The sequence below is a fragment of the Cotesia glomerata genome, linkage group LG1 (assembly GCF_020080835.1).
Source record: "Cotesia glomerata isolate CgM1 linkage group LG1, MPM_Cglom_v2.3, whole genome shotgun sequence".
Classification (NCBI taxonomy): domain Eukaryota; kingdom Metazoa; phylum Arthropoda; class Insecta; order Hymenoptera; family Braconidae; genus Cotesia; species Cotesia glomerata.
This window is the reverse complement of record NC_058158.1, coordinates 23,457,359-23,483,991: the sequence shown is the minus strand read 5'-3', so window position 1 is coordinate 23,483,991 and position 26,633 is coordinate 23,457,359. Positions and strand designations below refer to the sequence as shown.

The following is a 26,633-nucleotide window of genomic DNA, read 5'->3' as shown; positions in this document are numbered from 1 at the left end:
TTTTTGGATCGTTTTTGATGAAATAGAATGATTATTAGAGCCTAAAAAACCACGTCGATCGTCACCAAGAACGTGAAAATCGGTTGATTGGTTTGTGAGTTATCGTTGTCAAAAAAAGTGAATTTTCCAAATTTCTCTAAGATTTTCGGTTCGATCAGTTTGTGTTCAAAAGTATATCATAGAATTGAAAAAACTGCGTGTAATACTGCCAACTGCGTGGAAATTGATTCATTCAGTCAGAAATTATTGCAGTTTGAAAATTCAAAAAATACTGTTTTATTAAACTTTTATCAGACTTTTGAGCTCGAGAGCTCAAAAGCTTAGAACAGCTAATTCTTTGAGCTCGAAGAGCCCAAAAACGTCATAAGTTCAATTTTAAGCTATTAGATATGGAATTAGCGGGAAGTTGCAGGGATGGCCTTTAGGGTCAACCGTTTTCCTAATTTTTTTTTTTTTATAGGGACATTCACTTTGGAATTTGACAATAGTTGATCAATATATATCAATATAGCTGTATGAGATTACTCAAACGCGCTTGATACAATCGCGCTCGGCAGAGTCCTATGGCTGAAGACGATTTGAACCATCCCTATGAATCAAGAAAAGAAGTTGATGTAAGTAACAATTAATACATTATCATTAAGAGATAAGGATATGTACGATTATAAGAAAACGATAAGATTTCCAATTATGACTGTTTCTTGACAAGTTTTCAATGAACCTATAGGAAAAACTATCATATAATCTGGATGGAATGACACCAATATCGTTCAAAACGGTTGAACCGTTCAAAAGTAATGAGAAGTTTACCCCCCCCCCACACACACACACACACACACACACACACACACACACACACACACACACACACACACACACACACACACACACACACACACACACACACACACACACACACACACACACTGTATACCTTCCCTCACTTGCTGGCTTTTCTGGAGAAAGAATATTTCGACTCTAGACTATGCAACCATCTTTCACACCTATCATAGTAACGACTCATGGTATTTCACTAACAAAGCCACTCACACCCACCCATGCAACCAAATACTGCCATGGTAACTGTTGGCATGGTAACCGTTGATGTAGTAAAAGTTTCTATGGTAATCGTTGATGTAGTAAATGTTTTCATGGTAACTGTTGGGTCATTCAATGTTAAATCGACCGATAGTTGGACTCGACCCCTTTCGATTTAGACAAATTTTGGTCAGAAGTTTTATTTTATCTTTTCCCTAGCAGTTTCGACGACTCAGCGTAAACTCGGAGTTTACGCGGAGTTACTATGGAGTATACTCCCTCTCGGAGTTTAATCGGGTTATAAGCGGAGTTTACGCGGAGTTTTAGAGGTGTATGCAAGGAGTATTGTGTGCAGTTACGACACGGAGTCACAAAAGTGTATTATTGGAGTTTTCGAGAAGTTTTTGACGAGTTTTTTCGGAGTCGCTATGGAGTTTTTTTGGTGTTTTCGTCGAGTTTTTGGTGAGTATTTTCAGAGTTGCTAGGGGGTTTTTGTCGAGTTTTTTTCGATGTTTTGCGGAGCTTTATAAGAGTTTCGCTGGTGTTTTTTCGGAGTTTTGGTAGTGTTATTGTGGAGTTTACTCGCGATTAATAATACTTCATGGCATGAAAATTAATTTTGATTTCATAAAGATGACTATAAATAAATCATTTTTCAATTACGGAGTATTTTTTATTAATTTATTTATTTATTGACAAGTCGAAATATATTGATCTACATAGAATATCTTATTTAATAAATTTATTATGAAATTTATAAGTAAAATATACGATATTTAAAAAAAAAGACAAAAAAATTGTCAAAAGTTTACAGTTGATACACTGAAACAATATTATCATAACTAAAATCAGAATTTTATCAATACATAAAGCAATTCAAAACTTTAATCGGTTTCCGTAAGATAGACAGTATTGTTTATTACTTGGTGGGTCTTATTAGGTGACTGAATAGTAAATACGGGCAATGTCTCAGATAGTTTGACCGGTTGAATCCTTGGCTTGTAATCAAATGGTCCGGGTTCGAGTCCCGGTCTGTTCGAATTATTTTTCTCGGTTTTTCATTCATAATCCATCAGAAAACTTCGATGAAACTCGCATAATACTATTGGAAACCTCCACAAAAACTTGGTGAAGACGCCGACTAAACTTGACAGAAAATCCGAAAAAACACTGATTAAACTCGGGGAAAACTTCATGAGAACACCAGCGAAATTCCAACCAAACTCCGTAACGATCTCAATTAAACACCAATTAACCACTATCGTCTTTATGTGTCACAACTGCACACAATACTCTGAGTTTACTCCCCATATACGCTGACTATACTCCGTCGTTACGCTGAGTTTCGGAAGAGTTTCTGCAGAGTTTTATCGGTGGCACCGAAACCGCTAGGGTTGTGTGTTTTCTATAAATATTATATTGGAAATCTACGTGTGGTACTTAATTGTATGTCATATTCCGTGTTTAGAGCGCAAAATATGATGAATTTATGCATGAAAACAAGAAGGAGAAAAACAAAATTTTACTAACACGTGCGGCCATTCGTTTCAAAGTACCACCCATTCCATCACATGGTCCTTTACCGTGTGCCGTAGCGAAAAAATTCCACTCTACTGTTATTCAGAATTCTTCATTATAATGCAATAAATTAACGAAATGTTTATAATTTTTATATTTTTGTGGTGAGCCATCCGAGAAGAAGAGAATTTTATGAACTTCAAATTACACCATTATTAAATTCTGTGGTAAAAGTTAAGTTTTTTTTTCGTCGGATGAATCGACACGACATAGTATGGTTAAGAAGTCGAGAAAACAATAGCTAAACCGAGGAAAATAATTAAAATATTTAGATTTTTAACAATGTAAAAACGATACTTTAATAAAATAATTTAATCGTTGCCCCTAATAGACTTTACGGTTGTTTTTATCCAATTTTGTTTTGCCGCCAAGGCAAAAGAGAGTTGGTCACCCCGACTCTCATAACTATACCAAAAGCTTAACTATACTCGAGACTCAACAAGAGTCATTTCTATGACTGTTCTCCGCGAACATGTCCAATAACACGTTGTAATGGCTGCTGCACCTGCGCACCATGAGCTAGCGGGAAGAAGCCCGGCCGGCACGAAGCACGAGGCGCTAGACGCCATGTGTACAATTAAGTTGTGTTTGGGACCTGTGACCGACACAATATACCCGCTAGCCTCGCTAATCTCATTATTCTGTGCTATTTCCTTGTGAATAAATTACATAATATTACATTTATTCTGATATTCAAATCAACTCAAGTAATTATTTAATTTTGTGTTGTTTTTACCGCAAAAATAATATAAATTCACCGTAATCAAGGTAAAATCATTTTGATACTTGTGACGCAGTATATTTATTGTGGCGTCGTGGCCATTGTCTTTAACTTATATGCCGTGTAACAAAGACGCGTGATTTCATCATCCTTTAATTATTTGTGCAACTTTAATATTCTTTGGCAATAATCAATAATTGATTAGACTTCCGATCGATTTAACTTCATAATATACATTTTAACTTACATTAAAAATATTGAACACAGTGCTTCCCACGTATAAGTCATTAATATATCAATTAATATAAATTCTCGCGAATAATATATAATTGATTAAATACAGTTTTATAATTGCAAAATAGATTCAATTCGACTAATTAAAATCTATTTCATCTCAATTTAACTAATCAATTTATTGTCTCAAATCATGAATACGCACATTGATCCTCTCGGATCAATTAAATCGATCTTTTCAGATCAAACGCACATTGATCCTCTCGGATCAATTAAATCGATCTTTTCAGATCAAACGCACATTGATCCTCTTGGATCAAAATTCTCAGATCCTCTCGGATCATTATTAACAGGTACCGGTTGACCTCAACAACCTAATAGCGGCTGAGATCCTTTCTCACCCTTATTGTACACCTAATGCAATTGTTTCACTTACATACACACACTTATTCATATCATACACGACTGTATCTATCTTCGAGGAGTTTTTCTCTAGTAATTGCTAGAGTTTTCTCCCATTGGGGAATAAATTATTTATAATTATTCACCCCAACACCGAGTGTTTTATTTTAAATTAAGAATTCCTGATCCTGGTTCCTGAATAGTTTAAGAAGAATAAATAATTACGGAAATTCTCCATCTTGGAGAGTTTGCGACAAAACAAATTTTATTCAACTTCTGAGCTTTTAAAAACAATCCAAAAAAACCTCAGTGCAAAGTCATAAAAAATAAGCCAAACTTAGAAATTTTTTCATTTTCAATCGAAAAATAAAAATAGAAAGGAAAGTCGGCAAAAAATGGGAATAGCTGGCCCACTGTTAAAAATTTCTATTGTAATTTTACAAGAAATGTATTGGAAGCTAATAGGCAACACATTTATTTTAAATTAAAATCGAGTATAGTAATATTACAAAACATGTATAGTTCTGAGAGGTTACTAATTTTACAAAACGGTTTTGTAGTTTTACAAATATTTTTAGATTAGCTAAGTTTGTAAAATTACAATGCTTTCCTTGAATTTTACTTGAATTAAAATAATAAAAAAGAAAGATTTGGTTTAATATTTGTTATGATTTTATTTTTATGAAGCGCTGACTAGATTTTGCATCTCACGTAGACCTTATTTTTACAACGCAGATGATATAAAGTGAATAATATTTAACCTAACTAAGAATCGAACGCGAGTCGCGCGTTTGCCAGACCGATACCTAACGCCCTACACCGTACGACCGATAGGTGGTTCAACATCTTATTTTCTTAATTATAAGCTTATCCTATGTGGTAATTGAGTATTACGGTATATTATTTATTATTTACATTATTTGTGTTATTTGATGCTGTTTATGGATGGAAAATAACTAACTTTTACATTATTTATAATTCATTGAATATTATAAAAATTAAAGTCTACCATATGCTGATTCAAATATATTGATTTCGAAATGATCGTTTGAGCTTAATATTAAAATTTATAAAAGATAAATGATGCTTCGAATTTTTTATTACAAATAAACAATCATAGACTAAAAATTATTAGTAAAAATAAATATGAAGGACATTGTTGTTTTTTGATAAAACAGTCTCATTTTTGTAAAACTGAAAAGTATTGTTTTTAAAATTGGAAAACAGTGAAGTAGAATTACAATTCGTGTAATATAATTAAAAAGCTTTTAAAATTTTTTATGAGATTATTGTAATATAAATTACAATATTTTTTTGTGATTTTACATACAACTATGCCGAATCAGATCACAAATAATGTTTGCAAAATTAAAAAGCTTTTTCTTAAAAATTGACAAACGGTTCTGTAATATTACAATGCGTGTTAGGTTTATACATGGAGATTGTAAAATTACAATACATCATAGTAGATTTACTGACAGATGTTGGAAAATCACGTGAATTGTATTTTATTTTGCATTGCTATACACTGATTTGTAATTTTACTTATTATTTGTTTTGTAATATGATTGTAATTTTACAAAAATTTTTAACAGTGTTGATTATAATATAAGAAAATTTAAATATGCGATTAAATTCTGTTTGTTTAGAGTCTTCAGATAGAAGATAAGAAATTGAAACCACGATTCGAATGTCCAATATGTCTGTCGTGGTTACAAGATCCAGTTTTGACTTCATGTGGCCACAAATTCTGCTATAATTGTATTCATAACTGGTTGAAGTAAGTTTAACAAATTTTACACTCTATATTTTACTTTATTATTCTTTACATTTTATGAGTTCTAGCTCACTGTATATCACGCCAAAGTAACATAAAAGACCTTATGCTTGTAAATCTACTTAATACTTATCCCAAACAGAATTAAAAAAATAAGTAAAAAGAACTTTGCTAACCCTTTCCCGGCTCGGAGTATAGGTGAGTCTAGGTGTGAGTCATGTGGGGATAGAGCCAATCAAAGTTCGGTGTAAGGCTGTATGAGTAAAAATATGAGTTGTGATAGTGTAGATAAACGCCCCCTTCTAACATTTTCCCAACTCTCTCTCTAGAAAACAGATTATAGCTCTCTCACTTTAAAAAGAAGACGTACGATTCAAATTAAAAGTAGGGATTCAAGGTCGACCGGGAAAGGGTTAAAAGTGGACTAATACATCAAAATTCGAGGATATTTAAAAAAAAAATTAGGAAAACGGTTGACCCTGCGGGCCATCCCTGCAACTTCCCGCTAATTCCATACCTAGGCGTTTAAAATCGCACTTATGAGGTTTTTGAGCTCTTCGAGCTCAAAAATACAATATATGTATTATTTTGAGCTGTCCGAGCTCAAAAAGATAGCTTCTTTATGCTTTTGAGCTCTTCGAGCCTTTGAGCTCTTCGAGAGAATTTCTTTCATCGTATTTAGTACTGTTTTTTCAGTCTCGCTGCGGGTGTTAGGGATCGGGTTGTTTTGCAGAGTAGACCAGCTTTGTGTGAGTTACTTTCGCAGTGCCTCTATATCAAGCTTCCTGGCACTCCACTTCCGCTTAGGAAGGTCACGTTGTGAAACCGGAGCTGATGCCACTCCAACGTTGAATGTCACAAATTGGTGATCACCACCACTGTATTCTTCGAATACAGTCCAGTTTTCGATCATGTTGGCAGTCCTTGGAGTCGCCAACGAAATGTCGAGGATGGATTCTTGGTACCCCGGTCTTTTGAAGGTCGTGGTGCTCCCAGTATTCAGCACTATGAGGTCGAGTCCAGCTGCGACGTTAGCGACCTCGTCACTTCTGGTGTCGGAGAAAGCAGCGCCCCACTCCGCCGATTTAGCGTTGAAGTCTCCGGCTACGATGACTTCGCCGTCGAACTTAGTGACCGTATCTTCTATATTTCCCAGTTTCTGTCGGAACACACTAATCCCTTTGTTAGGTGAGAGATAGACGCTCATGAAGTAGGTTGTGAGGGTTTGAATCCAGACAAAACCTGCTCCACTTCCGCTGTTGTTGACGGTAACGTTCTTTGTGTTCACAATCCAAATTGCTGCCGTACCAGTTTCGTCTGCGAACCATGTTTTACCTTTGATGTTTAGATATTGCTCGCAGGTAAAGCAGACGTCGATTTTATCTTCAAAGACACGCTGGTGTAGCAGGTTTTACGCCAAGGCGCACCTATTCAGGTTGCCTTGTAGTATGCGTGTCATTTCTGCCCTCTCTTGGCTTCTGCAAGTACTATGCGGAATGCCTTGCAGGCTCTAGTGCCAGAAATATGGCATAGACCATCCTGGGCATCTTTTTCCGGAGTACAAAAGAAGCATTTTGGCTTTTCTCCACCACATTTGTAGCAGCACCTGCTTCTGTTTGGTCCCGCACACTGGCGTGTTTGGTGTCCAAAACTAAGACATTTAAAGCAGCGGGTTACTTTTGCAACTTGGCGTATACGGCAGTTAACTCAACCGATCTTTATATGGGCTTTGTCAAGGGCCTTAATCGCATTAGCTTCATCTATCTCGCAGAAGGCTGCCCGATTGCCTCGTGGTGTGGGTTTTGTCAAAGACCCTAGGGGCATAAGCATAGTGAATTCGCCCTTGAAAGATACCCACAGAATATGAGCAGTATCCAGCGGGGACCACGGGGAGGCAGAGTCGATAGAAGACCATGTTGTTTGTGCAATGTGTTGTGTGTAAAATATGATTCTACGTGTAAGTGTTTGCGTGTGTTGAGTGCCCGGGCACTTGTGTAGTTTATGGTCATTTTCCCTATCTTATTCTACGGCAGTCATCCAAAGCTCTATACTGTCCTCACAATTGTGTGGAGCATATCGCTTGTGCCTAGGCGCTCTGACTCTACCTAGGTGGATGTCTGTTGAGTCTCGTCCCTAGTCGCGTCTGGGAAGAAGACTTTAGTTTCGCGGCCGTTCTCTGTTGTGTCCCATTGTTCTTGCCACCGTCGTATGGTTTCAGTTCTAAAGGTTACAAGGCGATCCTCCGCATCTGGCTGCACGGTGACGTTTCCAAGGGTAGCCTGTTTGCCAATACGGAGGTTATATCACGCACACCGTTCGTCTATTACGAGCTAAATGGGCACTGCACCCACGACTACGCAAATCCCGTCAAGCGAAACTGTCCTGTAGGCAGTAGTTGTTGTTATTAGCGCCTGACACTGTAGTGCTCGAAGATGTCTCCAGTCCTCCTTATCGCAACGGTCACTCCAAGCTGCCGCCGCATATGTGACGACGGGCATAAAGAAACCCTTGTATATGGTGGACATAGCTGGGTATCGCAATCCCCATTCCGCCCGCGCAATACGCCGCATACTCCCGAATACCCTACTTAGTTTCGCGCGCCTTGTTTTAATATGACTTTTCACTTTGAGGCCCTCGTCGAAGTGTACCCCTAAGTATCTAACGCTTGATTTGAATTTAACTTTGGAGTCTCCTATGATTATTTTTGGTGGTTTGTTATCGTACTTGGGATTTCTCTGTCGTCCTTTTGCTTCATAGGGGTACGGGCTCTTTTTGTCCTTACGTAGACCGCGATGCACAAATTTGTTCTTGAGGAGGATGGCTTCAGTCTTCGACTTCGACAGTTCGAGCTTTGCGGAACTACACCATCCCAGTATCATATCTACTATTACTTGACCTTTATGCTCTATTTCTTTTCTTGAAGAGCCTTTTACTAAGACGAGCAAATCGTCAGCAAATGCAACAAATTTATTCCCGTGTTCTGTCAGTTCAAGTTTCTTGAAGAGATTGTCGAACATGATGTTCCAAAATAATGGTCCTAGCATTGATCCTTGCAGGCACCCTCGCGTCGGCGTTTTCGATTCACTACCAAAACCCCATGACAGCATGACCGATCTGTCCTCAAAGTAATTCCGAATCACCGCGTAAATGTTGCTATGGCAGCCTCTGGCCTTGAGTACTAACGGCCACCACACGTTGTCAAAAGAGCCAAAGATATCGAAGAGAAGTTCGACCACCAATCTCTTCTCTGAAGAGTATACAAATCGGCGCATCTCCACAATTGCATCTTCCGTCGACTTTTTGACTGTGAAACCAAACTGTCGGCTCGAAATGTTCCCCTCCGCTAAGACTGTGGTAGTAAGTCGCTCTTTGTTGAGCTTCTCGAACACCTTACCTAAACCCGAAAGGAGGCAAATTGGCCGATAAGATTTAGGGTCATTCGCGTTTTTGTCGGTGCTTTTAACTAACATTATAATTGCCCCCTTCTTCCACTCCTTTGGGAATGCTCCTAACGCCAAGCAAGCATTGTATAATTCTAAAAACTGATGGCGAAGGATAACCCCTGCGCGTTTAACTACCTCGTTTTCTATCAGATCCGGCCCCGGGGCTTTCTTGTTCTTCAGTGTTGTAACAATACTTTTCCCCAAAATTTAACTAAATTCGACCGATGGCGGAGATATCGGCTGGGTAGGGTATTTTACGCTCGCCCTTTTAAACATATAATAAATTAACCCGGAAACCCCTCAGGCTGGGTTAGTGCACATTTGGACGCCAGATAATTTTATCCAAAAATTACCAAAAATAATAAAAATTCCAGGGGCCGCGCCGGACGATCAATTAACGATTTAAACTAATGCGAATGAAAAGGTAAATCTTAAAGTAACTAAAGTCAAGGTCAAGACAGAATTTACAATTAGAAATAATAAATAATTAATTATAAAATAATATTTTATATTAACGAATTGAACTAAGAAGATGAGTCATAGGAAAAGAATCCGGGAATTAACTTACATAAAATAAATCATTGTTTAATCGGTAAATCTTAATAACAATAAATTATTTATTTATAAACGGTATTACTTAAAACTAAATCTACTTTCCAAATAACAAATTAAATCCTTTATAGAACAAATATAATAGATTTCAAACAATTAAACCAATATAAACGATAATTTTAAATATTAGCCTTTCAATTTTATTTACGAACGTAATAATGATTAATGTAAGTGTAGTACTGTGATTAGTAATTGCTGGCCATTTCAGGGACCCACACGAGGCTTTCGGGATAGGTACAAGTATTCCCTTAAAATAACCCTTACTCGCTACGGGATCGACCCGATAAATCGATAGTGAATTTAGTTAAACAACAAAAGAATAAATTACACCGGCACACAAAAAAAAAAAAGTTGTCTGTACTTGGGACGCGCCACATATATTCCCATGTAATTTGACCCGCTGAACCCGAATTTGAGGTCCGTTTGGCCCCTACACCCTAGGATTTTGAGAAAACTGTAAAAAACCGAAAAAAAACGGGAAAATTGGGGGTTTTGGTGATTGAAAAATTTTTTTAGATTCTAACTATGCATGATTTTCATGTATTTCGATCTGCTTTATACTTATCTGAAGTGTACTCAGACCAGCAGCCATTAAAAGTCTAAGTAAATCCCGAAAAACCCATGAAAATTGCGAAAAAAAACAAAAAATTCCCAATATTGTGATAAAAATGTATTGAGCTAAATATATAATGATTTTCATGTAGGTTTATCGACGACATATAAATCTCCAACTTTTATAACTCAGACGTCTCGAAAACATCAAACAAATGTGCAAAAACCCCAGAAAATTGGAAAAAAATCAAATGTAATATAATAAAAATCGAGTTATTATTCAAAATAAATAAAAAATCATATCATTCGATCTGTGGTGCATAAAAAAGTATTTCGTCTTAAGACTTAAAAAATTAATTTTTCGGAAAATATCATCAAAACCCTTTGGATTTGAATTTTAATTCGTTCTCCGCTTATATCTCACCCTTTTATCTTCAAACGTCCTGCATAAAGGGTTTCTCTTTCGTTTCCTCTCTTCTTCGGGTAAATCTCTCTTCAGAGTCCAACAATGATCTACCATCATATTGACATCCACTCATGTTTTGATGGAATGTTTCTTCTCTTTCTTCACTGAAATTACCAAGATTTTCAGGAAAGTGTGAAAGATGAGATTGTAAATAGTGCAATTTTGTATTCACATTCCCTAAAAAATTTCGAGATACTTCCTTAAAACTTCCCCAAGCTGCTCTCTCAATCTTGTGCATCTCATACTCAAAAATTTATTAGCTAAAAATACAACAGCTTATTTTTATCGTGATAGGGAAAAAGAGTTCCGGAAGTATTTTACAAAAGACAGCGAAAATTCATTTGTGTACTGTTCAGATGTAAAAGGACTGATCGATGAGTTGAAGCCAAACACTTACAAAGACGAAGAATGGAGGCTTTTTATTGACTCCTCTAGGCGAAGTCTTAAAGCTGTGCTTCTTCATAATGGAAACTTATTGGCACCGATTCCAGTAGCTCATTCGACTAAACTAAAGGAGACTTATGACAATTTACAGGTTGTATTAGATAAAATAAACTATTCAGAACATCAATGGAAGGTTTGTGGTGATCTGAAAATTGCAACAATATTGCTAGGCCAACAATCAGGGTTCACAAAGTACCCCTGCTTCTTATGTTTGTGGGATAGCCGAGACCGAAAGAATCATTACATTCAAAAAGAATGGCCAACAAGAACAAATTTGAATCCTGGTTCTCACAATGTTACGCGACAATCTCTAATTGATCCTTCCAAGTACTTGCTGCCCCCACTTCATATCAAGCTTGGCCTTATGAAGCAATTTGTCAAAGCTCTGGATAAAGATGGAAACTGTTTTAAGTACTTGGGCGAAAAATTTCCAGCTATAAGTGACGCTAAATTAAAAGAAGGAATTTTTGATGGACCCCAAATTCGGACTCTATTCCAGGATGCTAATCTTGAATATGAGATGAACGAGATTGAGAGAGCAGCTTGGGGAAGTTTTAAGGAAGTATCACAGCAATTTTTAGGGAATACGAAAAGTGATAACTACGCAACTTTAGTTGACGAGTTGTTATACAACTATAATACTTTAGGTTGCTTAATGAATACAAAATTGCACTATTTACATTCTCATCTTTCACACTTTCCTGAAAATCTTGGTGATTTTAGTGAAGAGCAAGGTGAGAGATTCCATCAAGACATTAGTGTGATGGAAAAACGATATCAAGGAACGTGGGATGTAAATATGATGGCAGATCATTTTTGTACTCTGAAGAGAGATTTACCCGAAGAAGAGAGGAAACGAAAGAGAAACCCTTTATGCAGGACGTTTGAAGATAAAAGGGTGAGATATAAGCGGAGAACGAATTAAAATTCAAATCCAAAGGGTTTTGATGATATTTTCCGAAAAATTAATTTTTTAAGTCTTAGGACGAAATACTTTTTTATGCACCACAGATCGAATGATATGATTTTTTTTTATTTATTTTGAATAATAACTCGATTTTTATTATATTACATTTGATTTTTTTCCAATTTTCGGGGTTTTTTGCACATTTGTTTGATGTTTTCGAGACGTCTGAGTTATAAAAGTTGGAGATTTATATGTCGTCGATAAACCTACATGAAAATCATCATATATTTAGCTCAATACATTTTTTATCACAATATTGGGAATTTTTGTTTTTTTCGCAATTTTCATGGGTTTTCGGGATTTACTTAGACTTTTAATGGCTGCTGGTCTGAGTACACTTCAGATAAGTATAAAGCAGATCGAAATACATGAAAATCATGCATAGTTAGAATCTAAAAAAATTTTTCAATCACCAAAACCCCCAATTTTCCCGTTTTTTTTCGGTTTTTTACAGTTTTCTCAAAATCCTAGGGTGTAGGGGCCAAACGGACCTCAAATTCGGGTTCAGCGGGTCAAATTACATGGGAATATATGTGGCGCGTCCCAAGTACAGACAACTTTTTTTTTTTTGTGTGCCGGTGTTATCTAAGCCAGGAGACAGCGGTGTGCGGATATTAATCGATCTCAACTTGTGAGTACTCACCAAAAAGAAAACTCAACCCAATGCACCAAATCCACACTCCTTACAATAGCGGAGGTCCCGCGTGTATACCTCACACCAAGCGGGCCACCGCGTGTCTGCTCAATTTTTGTCACCGTAAACCGTTCGAGGCCTCGTGTTCGACAACAAGGGCCTCTCTAGCCATTTTCCCTAATTCAATGAACTCTTTGCTCGCGATCGATATTGTAGGGCCTCACCCGTGCGAGTAAAGGCTATGATTTATCACTCATAGTAAAATTAGGTACTATGTGACAATGATTTACGGCAATGCACACAAATAATAATAATAATAATAAATTATAAATAATTCATTATAAATGTCTGAAATAAAGATAAAATTAATTCTTAAATTAATAAAAATAATATTAGAAATTTCAAATATAAATAATACTAATAGTAATAAATTCAATGAATAAATTAATAAATAAATATAAAATAATAAATTCAGAGACACACCGAGTGTGGATCTGTTGCCAAATTTAGGCGCAGGGAGGGACGCACACAGGGAATAAAAACCCTGTGACAGTGTTTTTAAGACCTTGTCCAGTTCGCGCGGGGTTAACGGTTCGGCGTCCGCGGTGTCGGGTAGTAAAATTGTGCTAGTTCTAATCTTTTCCTGATCGGGGGTTCCGCTCTCCTGGTCATCGTCTACAATGTGCGTCTTGAGAAAGCACCTGGCTGTTTCCTTAAAGTTTTTCGTGGATGCTCCGTTACGATTAAGTGTGCACATTGCACTTTTGACTCTAACTTTTTCTGCGCAGGTTCTGAAAACAGGGCCCCACTTTTCTTGATTACCTTTCTTCGTAACGAAGTCCCGCCAGCTGCTTTCCCTCGTTCGCTTTATGTCTGTCGAGTATTGTTTATGTAGTGTTCTGTATTTGACGCTTAGGGTATTTTTAACTAATTAGTCCCTTTCTCTTTGGTATACCCGTCTGGCTTTGTTCACTTGCTTCTTTGTGCGTATTAGTTTTCTGGTCCACCATGGGTATGATTTTACATGGGTTTTTCTACGTGGTATCGCGGCTTCACAAGCTTCTAAAATTGATTTGCCCAGTGCAGAGGCATATCTTTCCACGTCCTCAACTGATTCCACTCCAAGTCCCTCAAGGTTTGTGCATGCACACGAAAAAAGGGTTTCGTCAAACTTTTCCCAATTAGCCAACGTTAAGTTAAACCTCTTGGGATCCGCCTGTACGCCATCTTTCTCCCTTGATTTAGTCCCTAGAATGATCTCGATCGGATAGTGGTCAGTATTCTGCACCCAACTCCTTTTAATGGACCAGCTATGAATGCTACTCGCGAGTTTAGGCGTGACGAGTGTCACATCAATATACGAACTCCCGTTTGTTGATTCAAATGTCGGACCCTCCCTCGCGTCGTTGATTATCTCTAACTCATGTGCATCAATAAATTGCTCTAACTTTTCGCCACGCGCGTCGTCAGTCTCGGATCCCCATCTCTCGGATTTCGCGTTCGCGTCCATTGATATTAATACCCGTTTCCCTCTCAGTGCTCGGACCACCTTCTCTAAGTGCTTTAAATGAATGTCTATTTCGTCTTTATACTGGAAGTATGCCGAGACTACGAAGAACGATGTGTCAGGTCCCATGATCTGAGCGTATACGCAGTGAGTTGTACTAAGCTGTGACAGAACCAGCAATTGGTATTTAGGACTTGTTAAGCAAATGGCCGCATATGGCCTGGACCTAGTTTCGGCAGCAACTTGTATACCGCAACCGAACCCAGGTATTTTGAAACTATTATTACTATGTGCTGCGTATGGCTCTTGTAGAAGGAGAACATCAATACGTTTTTCCTCCCACAACTGACTCGCTCCTAGAGTCCCAGCTCTGTCGTTTCGGAAATTCGCCTGCAAAACTTAAAAACCTTCGACCCCCATTCTCCGGGTCGCGTGCGGAGACTTTTGATTTGACCTAACGCCCGGCGCGAGCCCATCTAAGTTTGCCGAGTTCACGGACCCTCTGAAGGTGTTTTTAGTCGTCCCTAGGCATCTTCGCCGGTTGATGCTTCGCGAGCAAGATTCGGAAACCCCCCTTCTACTTGCATTTACCTCTTCTAAATTCAATCGCGTGAGTTTATCTAAACAGGGTCGCGTAGCGTAGCTCAAGAGGCATGAGGTGTTTTATTTGTATTGCTTTCGCGGACTTACACGAATGCGATCACGATCCCGATTCCGTGGGCCGGCGATTAACGGGAATGTCAGATAGCAGCTCGATTGGAGAAATGCGGTTGGCTATTCTGGCGCTCCGTCGAACGGTCGGAAGAGTTGGTTGAGAAAAAGTATACATGAGGAACCCACGAGTAGGTCGGAAATAAAAGACACAGAGTGTAACAGAGCCACCATGCCCCACCCGGGCGATTGTGTTTAACAAAACCAAGGGTTGCCGGCCACATGGCACCGCTACGTTAGCGACAGGATTTGCAACCCTCCTGCCATACAAGCCCTCACCACGTTAGTCAAGCTTGGCTTTTAGGTCTTTTAGCTGAAAATAAAAGGAACCTCTCAGTCACCTTGGGTGTAAAACCCTCGGAAACCGGGGCAATAAGCTGCATCCTCCCACTCGGCCAACGGCAATATATATACACAGGAATTGCGCGAAGAACCAGGCAGCTTGCGCATACCACGTCCACCGCACACGACCTCCGGCCCTTATCTTTGAAGAAAAAGACTCACAGATTAAGTGCTGCATAAAACCCGCGGCTAGAGTGAGAGGGCTGACTAACAACGAACGGGACATCTGTCCACTATGGTGTTCATGGTCGCATTTACTGTGATTGCGATTTGCCACATAATAGTCATTCAAGCAAGCAAACGCAGTAGGTATCTACTGGTGCAAAACTATCGACCCGTGACACGCAGAGCACAATATGTAAATGAAGTAGGACTGTCACCCAAGTCTGGGGCCCTTACAGGTTGCTACTATCCGGAGCCAGATGGACCTGGTTTTTCACGAGGTTTTACTCCTCCGACCTCCTTCCCCGTCATAGACAGAGCCCTGGGCTTGTCACCGGCGTAGCGTAGCAGGGTTTTGCAGCGGTGCCTGTCAGAAATTCGTATTGCTTTCGAAAAGTATGATGAAAGAAAGAAAACGAAAAAATTTCCTTAAAGAGAAAAAAGTCATGCATGGGGCGCGCATGCTGAAAGCACACGCACACCCACACACGACTAGTTCTCTGAGCGCACAAACTTCCATCGTCTCCTCAGGTGGTCATACAAACACAGGAATTGTGCAAGAACATGACAGTGTACTGCCACATGGCAGAATACGCATACCATGTCTACCGCACACTACCTTTCGGCCTCTTAGGAGACGCGGACAAAGACCTGCGTAGGCCCTCAGAATCCAGGATGGGTTGTTAGGTTGCTGAGTCTCCCCCATGAGGAATCAGCCGGAAAATTTTTACTCAGATACATCAGCCGTCACAACCAGCCACACGGTCCCCCGTGATCTGTGCTTGTGGGCAAGATGAGTGACTTGCACTCCCCACATGAGGTTATAGTGCAGGATGAGAACCCAGTTCATCCTACTTAGTGTTACTTACTCAGGTAGCCTTCTACCTTGGTAGTCCCCTCTACCTTTGGCAGCCGTGTTCTGCCATTGACAGCCTTATTCTGTCTTTGGTAGCCCTATCTACCTTGGCCGTTTTGGCCTTTGCGTAATTTAGATTCGGCTGGACCGCACCCCATGATGCTCAAGCCTGTTGATGTATATCCCTTGAGTAACAGGGCGAGGTGCCTTCGCAGTCTTCTACCTTGCATTAACTCTATAATCCAAATCCGTTACTCTGTCATGGGCTAGCCAGGCCAGAGATTGGGCATTGGAAGTATAGTTTTATTGGTGAAAGTCGCAAGGTCCAACTAAAACCGTACTCGAGCAGGCAGGGGGCGTAACTCCCTTTTCTCTGGTGACAAATGATAATAAAAGAGATAATAATAAAGAAGCTCCCATGGGGAGAGCTCCTACCAGAGTTAGGTCGCTCTACCTTCGCAGCGGTGACTTTTGGTTTCAGTAACATGACTAAGGGTCACACTACCTACTCATAGCAAAACCCACGTAGAGGACGTCACTTGCTTATTCGTAGATAATAAAAAAAGAAAAACAATAGTTCCAAGAGAAGGTAACGAACACGTTTGCCGTTTTTGGGACCAATAGCGTTTTTTTATACTCAATAAAACATCTATAAACCTTTTTATTGATATGACGGGATTGAACTTGAGCTTTGAGTATGTTTGGCTGATCTTTAACGTATTGAATAGTAAGATTGCCTGTTTCATCGAAGATTTCTGCTAAATACGACACAGCCTGCTTCAATTGGTAGGAACCAGTGAAAAAGATTCGCAGATCCTTTTCCGTCATTTCTGGAAAGTCTTCGAAAACTTCAGATGAAATCGTTTGAAACGGCAATTTTTTACGTTGCCAGCTATTTTGTTGAACTTCATTAGCTAACGTATTTTCTACACTATTTTGTGATTTTATTATTTCGACGACTTCATCCAAAATTTCTGAGTCGGAAGTAAGACGTTTACTGTACATATTATGTAAAAATGAGGCAATTTTAAAGACTTTCAATTCTTGGAAGCATTTTGTTGTCAATTCTTTGATCGAATAAATGATATTTTTGTTTTAACATCCCATGAGTTGCCTCTACGGACCAACGAATTTTAGTTACATATCTTGAAGCATTAGACTCAGCTGTTGTTAATTGATTTCATTTTCCTGTAAGTGTTGGCATTAATACTCTATAATTTTTACTTTCTAAGTATCTTTAACATCACGGAATCCACGATCAACCACAAATGCATCGCCAGGTTCTAATAATTAACATATACCATCAGGATTATCTATAATGTCCCGCATTATAGTAGCATCATTTTGGTTAGCATAATACGGTCCCAGCATATCAACTATGTATCCATCAGTTGTGCAAATTGTAAATGGCTTACACAGTGGTACTTTCTTTTGAACAGAATACGACTTTCTCTGATACTCATTATTAGAACTTTTCTCATGACGAGCATAGATCCTATCACAAATCAAATTGAGTTTGTCATTCAAATTGTCATGAAGTTTTTTAGCAACTGCAGATGTATGATTTTGAATAAGATCATTTCTGGATACTGCATTTAAGCCAAAGCGCGAAGGTAAAACGTCTTTTTCAAAAGATTGGATGACTTGCTCACAATACTTTGACACTAACTGCTTTTCATCAATCTCCAAAATTGTGGATATTTGAACTTATTTGAATTACCTGAGCGAAGCTTGACTAAAAACACTATTAGTGCTTGTTACACTTCGAGCGTCAGTATTTCTCATTGACACTAACCAATTCCGCAACTCAATCACATTTTCCCATTTTAAACCAGTTATAACACGAAGTTTCTCATCTGACACACGATAATCTTCCATTTTATCTAGCAATGTTGAATCACATTCAACGGAAAAATTTTCCATCATGTTACTTAATTCTACTGATGAAATTCTCGTTCAGTTAGAATTAACTCTTATGAGATCTAGAGCTTTATCATAGAACCGTTTATTTATCAAATGACTCCGACAGCATCGATTTCGATCTGGTATGAAAACTCGTCGTTTGATAAATGACTGCATTCGGGCTTTTTGAGGAATAACGGTTAAATCGATAGTATTATTGCACAGACAACAGTATCCATGGGTTGAAATAGTTCTTTCAATTGGAACCTTAATATACTCTGTCCGTCATCGGTAGAAGTGATGTTAGCTCTGAAAGAAGGATCATCTGAACTTGACTGAGACAATGTCATTTGTGACAAACTAGACTCCGTTCGTTCTAATAGTTCACTAACAATAGATTCAGATTCATCTTCAGAGCCATTTTCACCTGGATCAACTTTTCTTTTTTATACAACTCCAAGCGACATTTGCCACAGACAATATCACCAGTGAAAAAGTCAATATCAAAGGCTGTAGAAAATTCATCAATGTCTTGTTCTGTTAACAGGGTTTTAGGAGTTCCAGATACTTTCTTTACTAATTTTAAGCAAATGTATCACTTATCATTGACGGTTTTATTTGAAGACATTTTATTAGATTAATAAATAAAATATAAACACGCCCTCTCTTTTATCATAAGCAACACTTGTGTCAGCTGTTGCGTTTGCGGCCAAACACGAAAGTGGGCGCGTCAGTCGCGTGGTTTTTTGTTGATGTCAGAGGACTGAGTCGATAATGTACCATATGCAACGACTAATTGCGGCAATTTCAAAAATATTCTCAATATTATTACAATATAAATCATGATTGAATACATAAATGATTGAATATTACGACAAGAATTTTTTCTACAGATCTTCGAAAGAATTATTTGATATTCATTGCGATTAAAGGATATAACGTTTGATGTAGGCAAAAAAAATTTATTATTGTTATCAATAGATAAATAAATATTTTAAATAAGATAAAAAAACATATGTGAGTGAGAAAAATCAAGATTTAAAAATAAAATACATAAATAAAGTAAATATTAGCATAAAAAATGGTTTTTATTTTTTTTCAATATGGCGGGCCTTTTTTAAAATCTGAAAAGCTCATAAGTTCATAGGAAAATAAATGAGGAATTCGAAAAAAATGGTTTCATAATTGTGCCAGAATCGTATCATAGTTAAAAATTGTAATTAAAACGAAAGTGCCATTTTTTTCGAGGTTTTTATCAACCGATATAGCTCTTAATTTTTTTCCTAGAAGCAACCATCAGTCCCCAAAACATATCCAAAATTCAAATCAATCGATTTGTGCGTTCCTGAGAATATTCATTTTATCTGATTTTTACACATTTGGCGTTTTCTCAAATACCAAATGGATTAGAGATTTGAACCTTTTAGGATCTTATTATCTTAATAGTACCTGAAAATCCTCCAAGTATCGTGCCAATATCTTTCAAGGGTAAATTCACTATACTTATATCCCTAGGGCCTTTATCCGTTTGATCTCCAGGCTGTCAGTGAATTCACGTTTGAGTGCTTCACGGACGTCGCTCTCGGTAAAGATTCCATCCAAGTCAAGGATCTCGATCGTTGTTTTCGGTGTGACCGTTCTGACTGTACCGATGTTAGCGGTAGCTGTTTTTATCGCAGCCGTGAAAGCAGCAGTGTCTTCACTCTTGCGACCCATTTCTAGAAGAACGCCCCCGCGCTTCGTTTGTTTGATAGACTTTATGTCTACTCCAGTCTCTGTCGGGTTAACCTTGGCCTTGATTTCCTTGAGGAGATCGGCGTACGTTCACCCTTCAGCTAGTTGGACAAGCACAGCCTTTGTTCTTGTTTTCTTCCTCCTCGGTTTCTTAGAGCCACCATTACTTGGTTGATTTTGGGCTTCAGTAGATTGTACCGCAGGCTCCTGTTCTCTTTCCTTCTTTTTCTTTTGCCAAGTCACTTTGGTCCAGGTATATTCCCGAGCTGTATTTTTTTGTACTGGCTTGTCAACTGCTGAGAAAGGGCTAGGCGTGGACAGCGGCCTCTTATTGTTGTTGCCCTTTCCTTACTGTGGTAATTTATCAGGAGATCAAAATCGGTTAATTCGTTCGAAAGATATCGTGAACGAAAGAAAATCGAAAAAAGTGTTTTTTCTGAATTACTCCGAAATTCCTTGTTCGATCAATTTAAACTTAAAGATTTTTGATAAGGCTTAAAAGACTGCGTCGAATGACACCAACTGTGTGAAAATCGGTTTATTCATTCAAAAGTTATTGCGGTTTGAAAATTCAAAAAATAGTATTTTATCAAATTTCTATCAGAATTTTGAGCTCAAAGAGCTCAAAAGCATAGAAAAGATATCTTTTTGGACTCGGAGAACTCAAAACAACAAATAGATCGTATTTTTGAGCTCGAAGAGCTCAAAAACTTCGTAGGTGAAACTTTAAGCGCCCAGGTATTAAGGGAATTAGCGGGAAGTTGCAGGGATGGCCTTCAGGGTCAACCGTTTTCCTAATTTTTTTCATTAGAAAACAATTTCAGAAAAAATAAATTTAGAAAAAAAAATATTTAGAATATTTTAATTTTTATCATCCATCATTTTATATTATTTTTTAATGATAATTATTTTTACATACAATTTCACTCATGGTTATAAATTTACATCAAATTAGGTACATAATACTATCAAACTATAATCACGGAAATATATGGAAACATGAACATTTATTCTTTTTTACATGAAATTCATTATATTTACATTTAAAATTTAATATTCTTAATAAATTCACTTCTCTCGAAGAGCTCAAAAGCTTCAAACAGCTAATTCTTTGAGCTCGGAGATTTCAAACTAACACACAAACCATATTTTTGAGCTCGAAGAGCTCAAAAACGTCATAAGTACAATTTTAAGCGCTTGGATATGGAATTAGCAAGAAGTTGTAGGGATGGCCTTTTGGGTCAACCGTTTTCCTAATTTTTTTTTGCATTCTTGTTTTCTTCACGCAAAAAATTTTTCTTAAGGAGAGTTAACAATGTATACATATCTACTTAAAATGTGCGCAAAGCTCGAATTAAATCAATATCTTTTTTGAACCAAAATCATTTAAGTTTTGAAGTAAGTACACAAAATTCTTCCAAGAAAACACATTTTTATTTCAATTCAGATTATCATTATCTTCAAGTTAATAGAATATCTGACTTAAAGTATTGAAATTATCTGAATTGAGATTAATTTTTTCGAATAAATCTAAAAATAGTTGATTCAAGAATGTTTCGATTCTGTATGCAAGACTTTTTTTGATTAATCCAAAAGTAAATTTTCTTTAATTGATTACGCAATTTTAAAAAATAAAATTAAAAACTAAAAATCTTTACAGGAGGGAAGAAACTCGTTGTCCTATTGATAGTCAACATTTAGAGGAGGGAAAAGATATTTTTAGAGATCGTTATACAAGCAGAGAAATATCTCAAGAACGAATACATTGCCCTCACAAAAATCGGGGTTGCTCTGTGCTCTTATCTCCATTAAAATTACAATCACATACAATGGAATGTGTTTTCAAAGATGGTGTGCAAGAAAATCATGCTTATCATAATAATATTGATGGTCATGTAGATAATACCGCTGATGGAAAATATAATTGTAGTACATTTACTGATAGTGATATCAATAATTGCTCATTAGTAAGTATTTATAGAACTTTTTTATTACTCGTTAATTAAATGATTTATTGAATTGATAATTATAACTTAAAATTTACTGGAATATACCAGTTGACATCCGGTCCTTGACGAGACTCGAACCCGGGACGCTTGAGTCATGAAGCATGAATGAAAACCACTACGCTGATTCGCCACAATACTTAAAAAATTTTTTACTACATATTATATTTTTCGTTCGTCGTTACAGTAATTGTGTCTTGAGTATAATGTTAGTAATGATTAAGTTTTGAATAAATCCTATTCAATATACATTTTTTAAAACAAAATATGTTTTTCACGAGAAAAAGTAGAGTCGAAAGTACTTATAAATAAATTTTATACATTTTTGTTAGTAATAATCTTGTCATATAACACCTCTGAATGACCTTCCAGGATCCTGAAGTTTTCAAGATTTGTTTTTTTCTATTTTCAAAGATGAATTTTTTACAGTGAAAGCTGTTAAAAGTTACCCAGGTTGTCTTTCTCGCTCTTGTTAGCGTTTTATGAGAAATTGAGACAGACTTACGGTAACTTTTAACAGCTTTCACTGTAATTAAAAAAAATTTTTTTCTTGCAATAAGTAAAGTTAATCGAATAAAAATTTTTTAAAATAAAGCAATAAAACAAAATCTGGAAAACGGTTGACCCTAAAGGCCATCCCTGCAACTTCCCGCTAATCCCATCTCTAAAGGCTTAAAATGCACTTATGACGTTTTTGAGCTCTTCGAGCTCAAAAATATAATTCATATATGTTATTTTGAGCTCTCCGAGCTCAAAGAGTTAGCTGTTCTGAGCTTTTGAGCTCTTCGAGCATTCGATGTAGTTTTTCAAATTCTATGATATATTTTTAAACACAAATTGATCAGACCGGAAATTTCGGTGCAATTCGAAAAAAACACTTTTTTTCGATTTCTTTCGTCAGCGGTAACTCACGAACGAATCAACCGATTTTGACTGACTTGGTGGCGATCAACGTTGTTTTCCAATTTTTAGAGCTGATTAGTTTTTGGAATTGATCGGTCGAGCCGTTTGAAAGTTATTTAAAAAAAACCACATTTGATAAAATTTTTTTTCGCAGCTTTTTTAAGATTTCTCAAAATCTATCAGTCCGAATCGGTCCAATTTGTATTTAAAATCTAGTTTTAGTCGAATCCTTTTGAATGGCACCAACCGCGATCAAATCGGTCAAGCCGTTCAAAAGTTATGAGAGGTTTACATACATACATACACACACACACACACACACACACACACACACACACACACACACACACACACACACACACACACACACACACACACACACACACACACACACATACACATACATACATACATACAGACACCATCGCAGGAATACACTGAAAAAAATAATCGGTAGAGGTTATCGATTTTTTTTCGGTAGCAGTTACCGATTTCCAATCGGTAACCTCTACCGATTTTAATCGGTTGCCTCTACCGAAAAATCGGTAGCCTCTACCGATTTACATTTACCGAAGAAATAGTTTTTGAGGCTTATAACTGAAGTATAAATGACATGTCAACATGATTTTCATGTGACAGCAACGTGATTTTCATGTGGTAGTAACATAATTTTCATGTGACAGGCAATACTTTATTTATAAATTGATGTAACGTTTTCATTGTTGTCGCTTTTTTTTGCTATTGCAACCACTTTGGCAATGATTAGCATCATGGGAACGGTTAGATATTATTAATTAAAATTTGTACAAATATTGATTGATGAAATTTTCGATGATAAATATTTTGTCAGAAGCATACTCAAATGAAAGGTCTCGATGAGCGTAACATCAGGATGAGCTTATATCTTAAGAAATGTCAATAATTAGGAAATGACGTTGTATTTTGTCCGCTAATATTTTTAACGGTATAAGCTTTTTAACTTTTAAATAAAAGATTTTTTATATACGATATTACTCATATTTATGAAATATATAAAATATATAAAAAATTCATGTGAGTATTCAAGTAAAAAGTCTCGATAAGTGTAATACCAGAATGAGCTTTTATCGTTAAAAGTATCATTAGTGGGCAAAATACAACGTCATTTCTTTATTATTGACATTTTTTGAAGTATTAGCTCATCCTGACGTTACTCTCATTGAGACCTTTCATTTGAGTGCGCACACGATTTTTTTCATACATTTCATATGTATGAATGATATTTTTCATATTTGTAAAATATATAAAATATAAATAAAATTCATTTGGGTATTCAAATGAAAGGTCTCGATGAGTGTAACATCGGCATGAGCTTATATCTTTAAAAATGTTAATATTTCACAAGATACAATGTCATTTCTTAATTATTGACATTTCTGAAGATATAAGCTCATCCCGATATTGCACTCATCAAGAGCTTTCATTTGAGTACCCACATGCATTTTTGATATATTTTTCATATCTTAATCTTAATATATATAAATCACGTGTCACGTAGTTTGTCCGCGATGGACTCCTAAACTACTCAACCGATTTTTGATTAAATTTGCACACCGTGTGCAGTTTGATCCAACTTGAAAGATAGGCTAGTTTTTATCTCAATTATTGATTTCAATAATTGTTATTGCAAATTAAATGTTTATTATACGACTTTAGTGTGTATTTATCGGTTAGTCCTATAAAATCCTAATAGATGGCGGTTTGGAATCTAAGTTCCACAGATATCCGGTAGATGGCTTAAATCTCAACGCCAAACACTGTCTATTTGCGGTTTGGATTTGGAAAACACATGTTTCTCACATGGACAGCAATGCCCTGTTGAAAAGCTCCAACAAGATCCCATCAAAAGCGACAAAAGCCATTTAGAAACCAATAAAATTTATGGGTTTCTAAGCGGCTTTTGTCGCTTTTGATCGGATCCTATTGAAAATTTTAAACAGGTTATGTTGGCAGCTCATGTGTAGAAAAACTATGAAATCTCTTCGTGTTACCAAAAGACAGGTTACATGTTAAATTTCAATATTTTAATAATATATTAAATAATAACCCTTCGTCAGATCTATTCCAAAAAATTTATTTAGACGTATGAGATAGCAATTTATAACATATATATCAAATAATTAGCTTTTGATCTTTACAAGTGCATTAGTGTTTGAACAACCTTAATTTCAACATTTCGATACTGCACCTATTTTAATGTTAAGAGCTGATTAGATTTTGGAATCGATCGATAAAGCCGTTTGAAAGTTATTCCAAAAAATCCACATTTGAAAAAATTTTTTTGTAGTTTTTTTTTAGATTTCTCAAAATCTACCGATCCGAATCGGTCCAAAGTGTATTCAAAATCTGTTTGGTCAAGCCCTTTCGAATGGCGCCAACCGCGATGAAATCGGTCAAGCCGTTCAAAAGTTATATAAGGGTTACACACACACACACACACACACACACACACACACACACACACACACACACACACACACACACACACACACACACACACACACACACACACACACACACACACACACACACACACACACACACACACACACACACACACACACGCGTCCTGTCCAGGGGTCAATGAAGATGCGGAGCATGTTTTCTTTGTGTGTCCACGTTTCAACCAACAGCGCGATGAGTTAGAGAAGATTCTGAAAAAGAGAACCCAACCAGAATCAATAGTAGAAGCAATGTTGTCGTCAGAAGCTGCCTCGAACGCCACAAGCACTTTTGCTACAAAAGTGCTTACAGAGGCGATCCATTGAGAGGAAAAGAGCGAAAGACAGAATCTAGAAGAAAGAAATAACATCTTAGCCACTAGAAGGAAGAGCGGCAGCTAATTCCTCCCCCCGCGAAGAAATACCTTACGGCGGTACCATGGGGGATCAGAGGATAGAAGAGAAAGGGGTTTAGGGTTTAGTGGGTAGGGGCGTCAGCGTCGAGTTTTAGTATGACGCTGCGTCGAGTCGCCACATATCCAGGCCAAACAGCTATGCCTAGAATCCGTAAAAAGGATTCCCCCCCCCTAAGGAAAAAAAAAACACACACACACACACACATCATCGCGAAAAAATTCAGAGAAGTTTCCTAGAATCTCAAAACGTCGAGATCTGATGAAAACTTTATTTCGAAAAATGGAGTAAAACCAATAACTTCCCGATTTTTGAAAATCTTTGATTTTTTTAGCGGGAAGTTGAAAATTGATTCAATCTATTATAATTACTGAGCCACAGCAACGCGTGGCTGGGTCAGCAAGTATATATATATATATATATATATAATAGGGTGTTTCAAAAAAAAAAAAAAATTTTTTTTTTTAATGGTGTTGAAAAGTTCAAAGTACATTTAAAAACAAAAATTTTGGCGCCTATTAGAGCTCTTAATATTAATATTAAGGTTTGCCTCAATTCATTTGTAATTTTTCTATTTAAATAACACGAGAAAACTTTTTTTTTATTTTTGAATTTTAATTACTACAGAATGGCTTGTTTACGCAATATCCCAGAGAGAGGTCTTATAGGAATTTCACGCTCTACAAAAAACGTTTGAAGGTCAAAGTTCCTCAGATCAACCGTTTCAAAGATATTTGCAATCAAAAAT

The 26,633-nt window shown here is 36.9% G+C and overlaps 1 protein-coding gene across 1 annotated transcript; it reads left to right on the top strand.

The window, feature by feature from the left end:
• The first annotated feature begins 452 nt into the window (after positions 1 to 452).
• Positions 453 to 22,172, top strand: LOC123258403 (TNF receptor-associated factor 6-A-like). Its single transcript, XM_044718393.1, has 4 exons — positions 453 to 614; positions 5,623 to 5,753; positions 21,743 to 22,049; positions 22,140 to 22,172. The coding sequence occupies exons 1-4, from the start codon at positions 564 to 566 to the stop codon at positions 22,155 to 22,157; spliced, it is 507 nt and encodes a 168-aa protein (XP_044574328.1). The 5' UTR covers positions 453 to 563; the 3' UTR covers positions 22,158 to 22,172.
• The last annotated feature ends 4,461 nt before the right edge of the window (positions 22,173 to 26,633 follow it).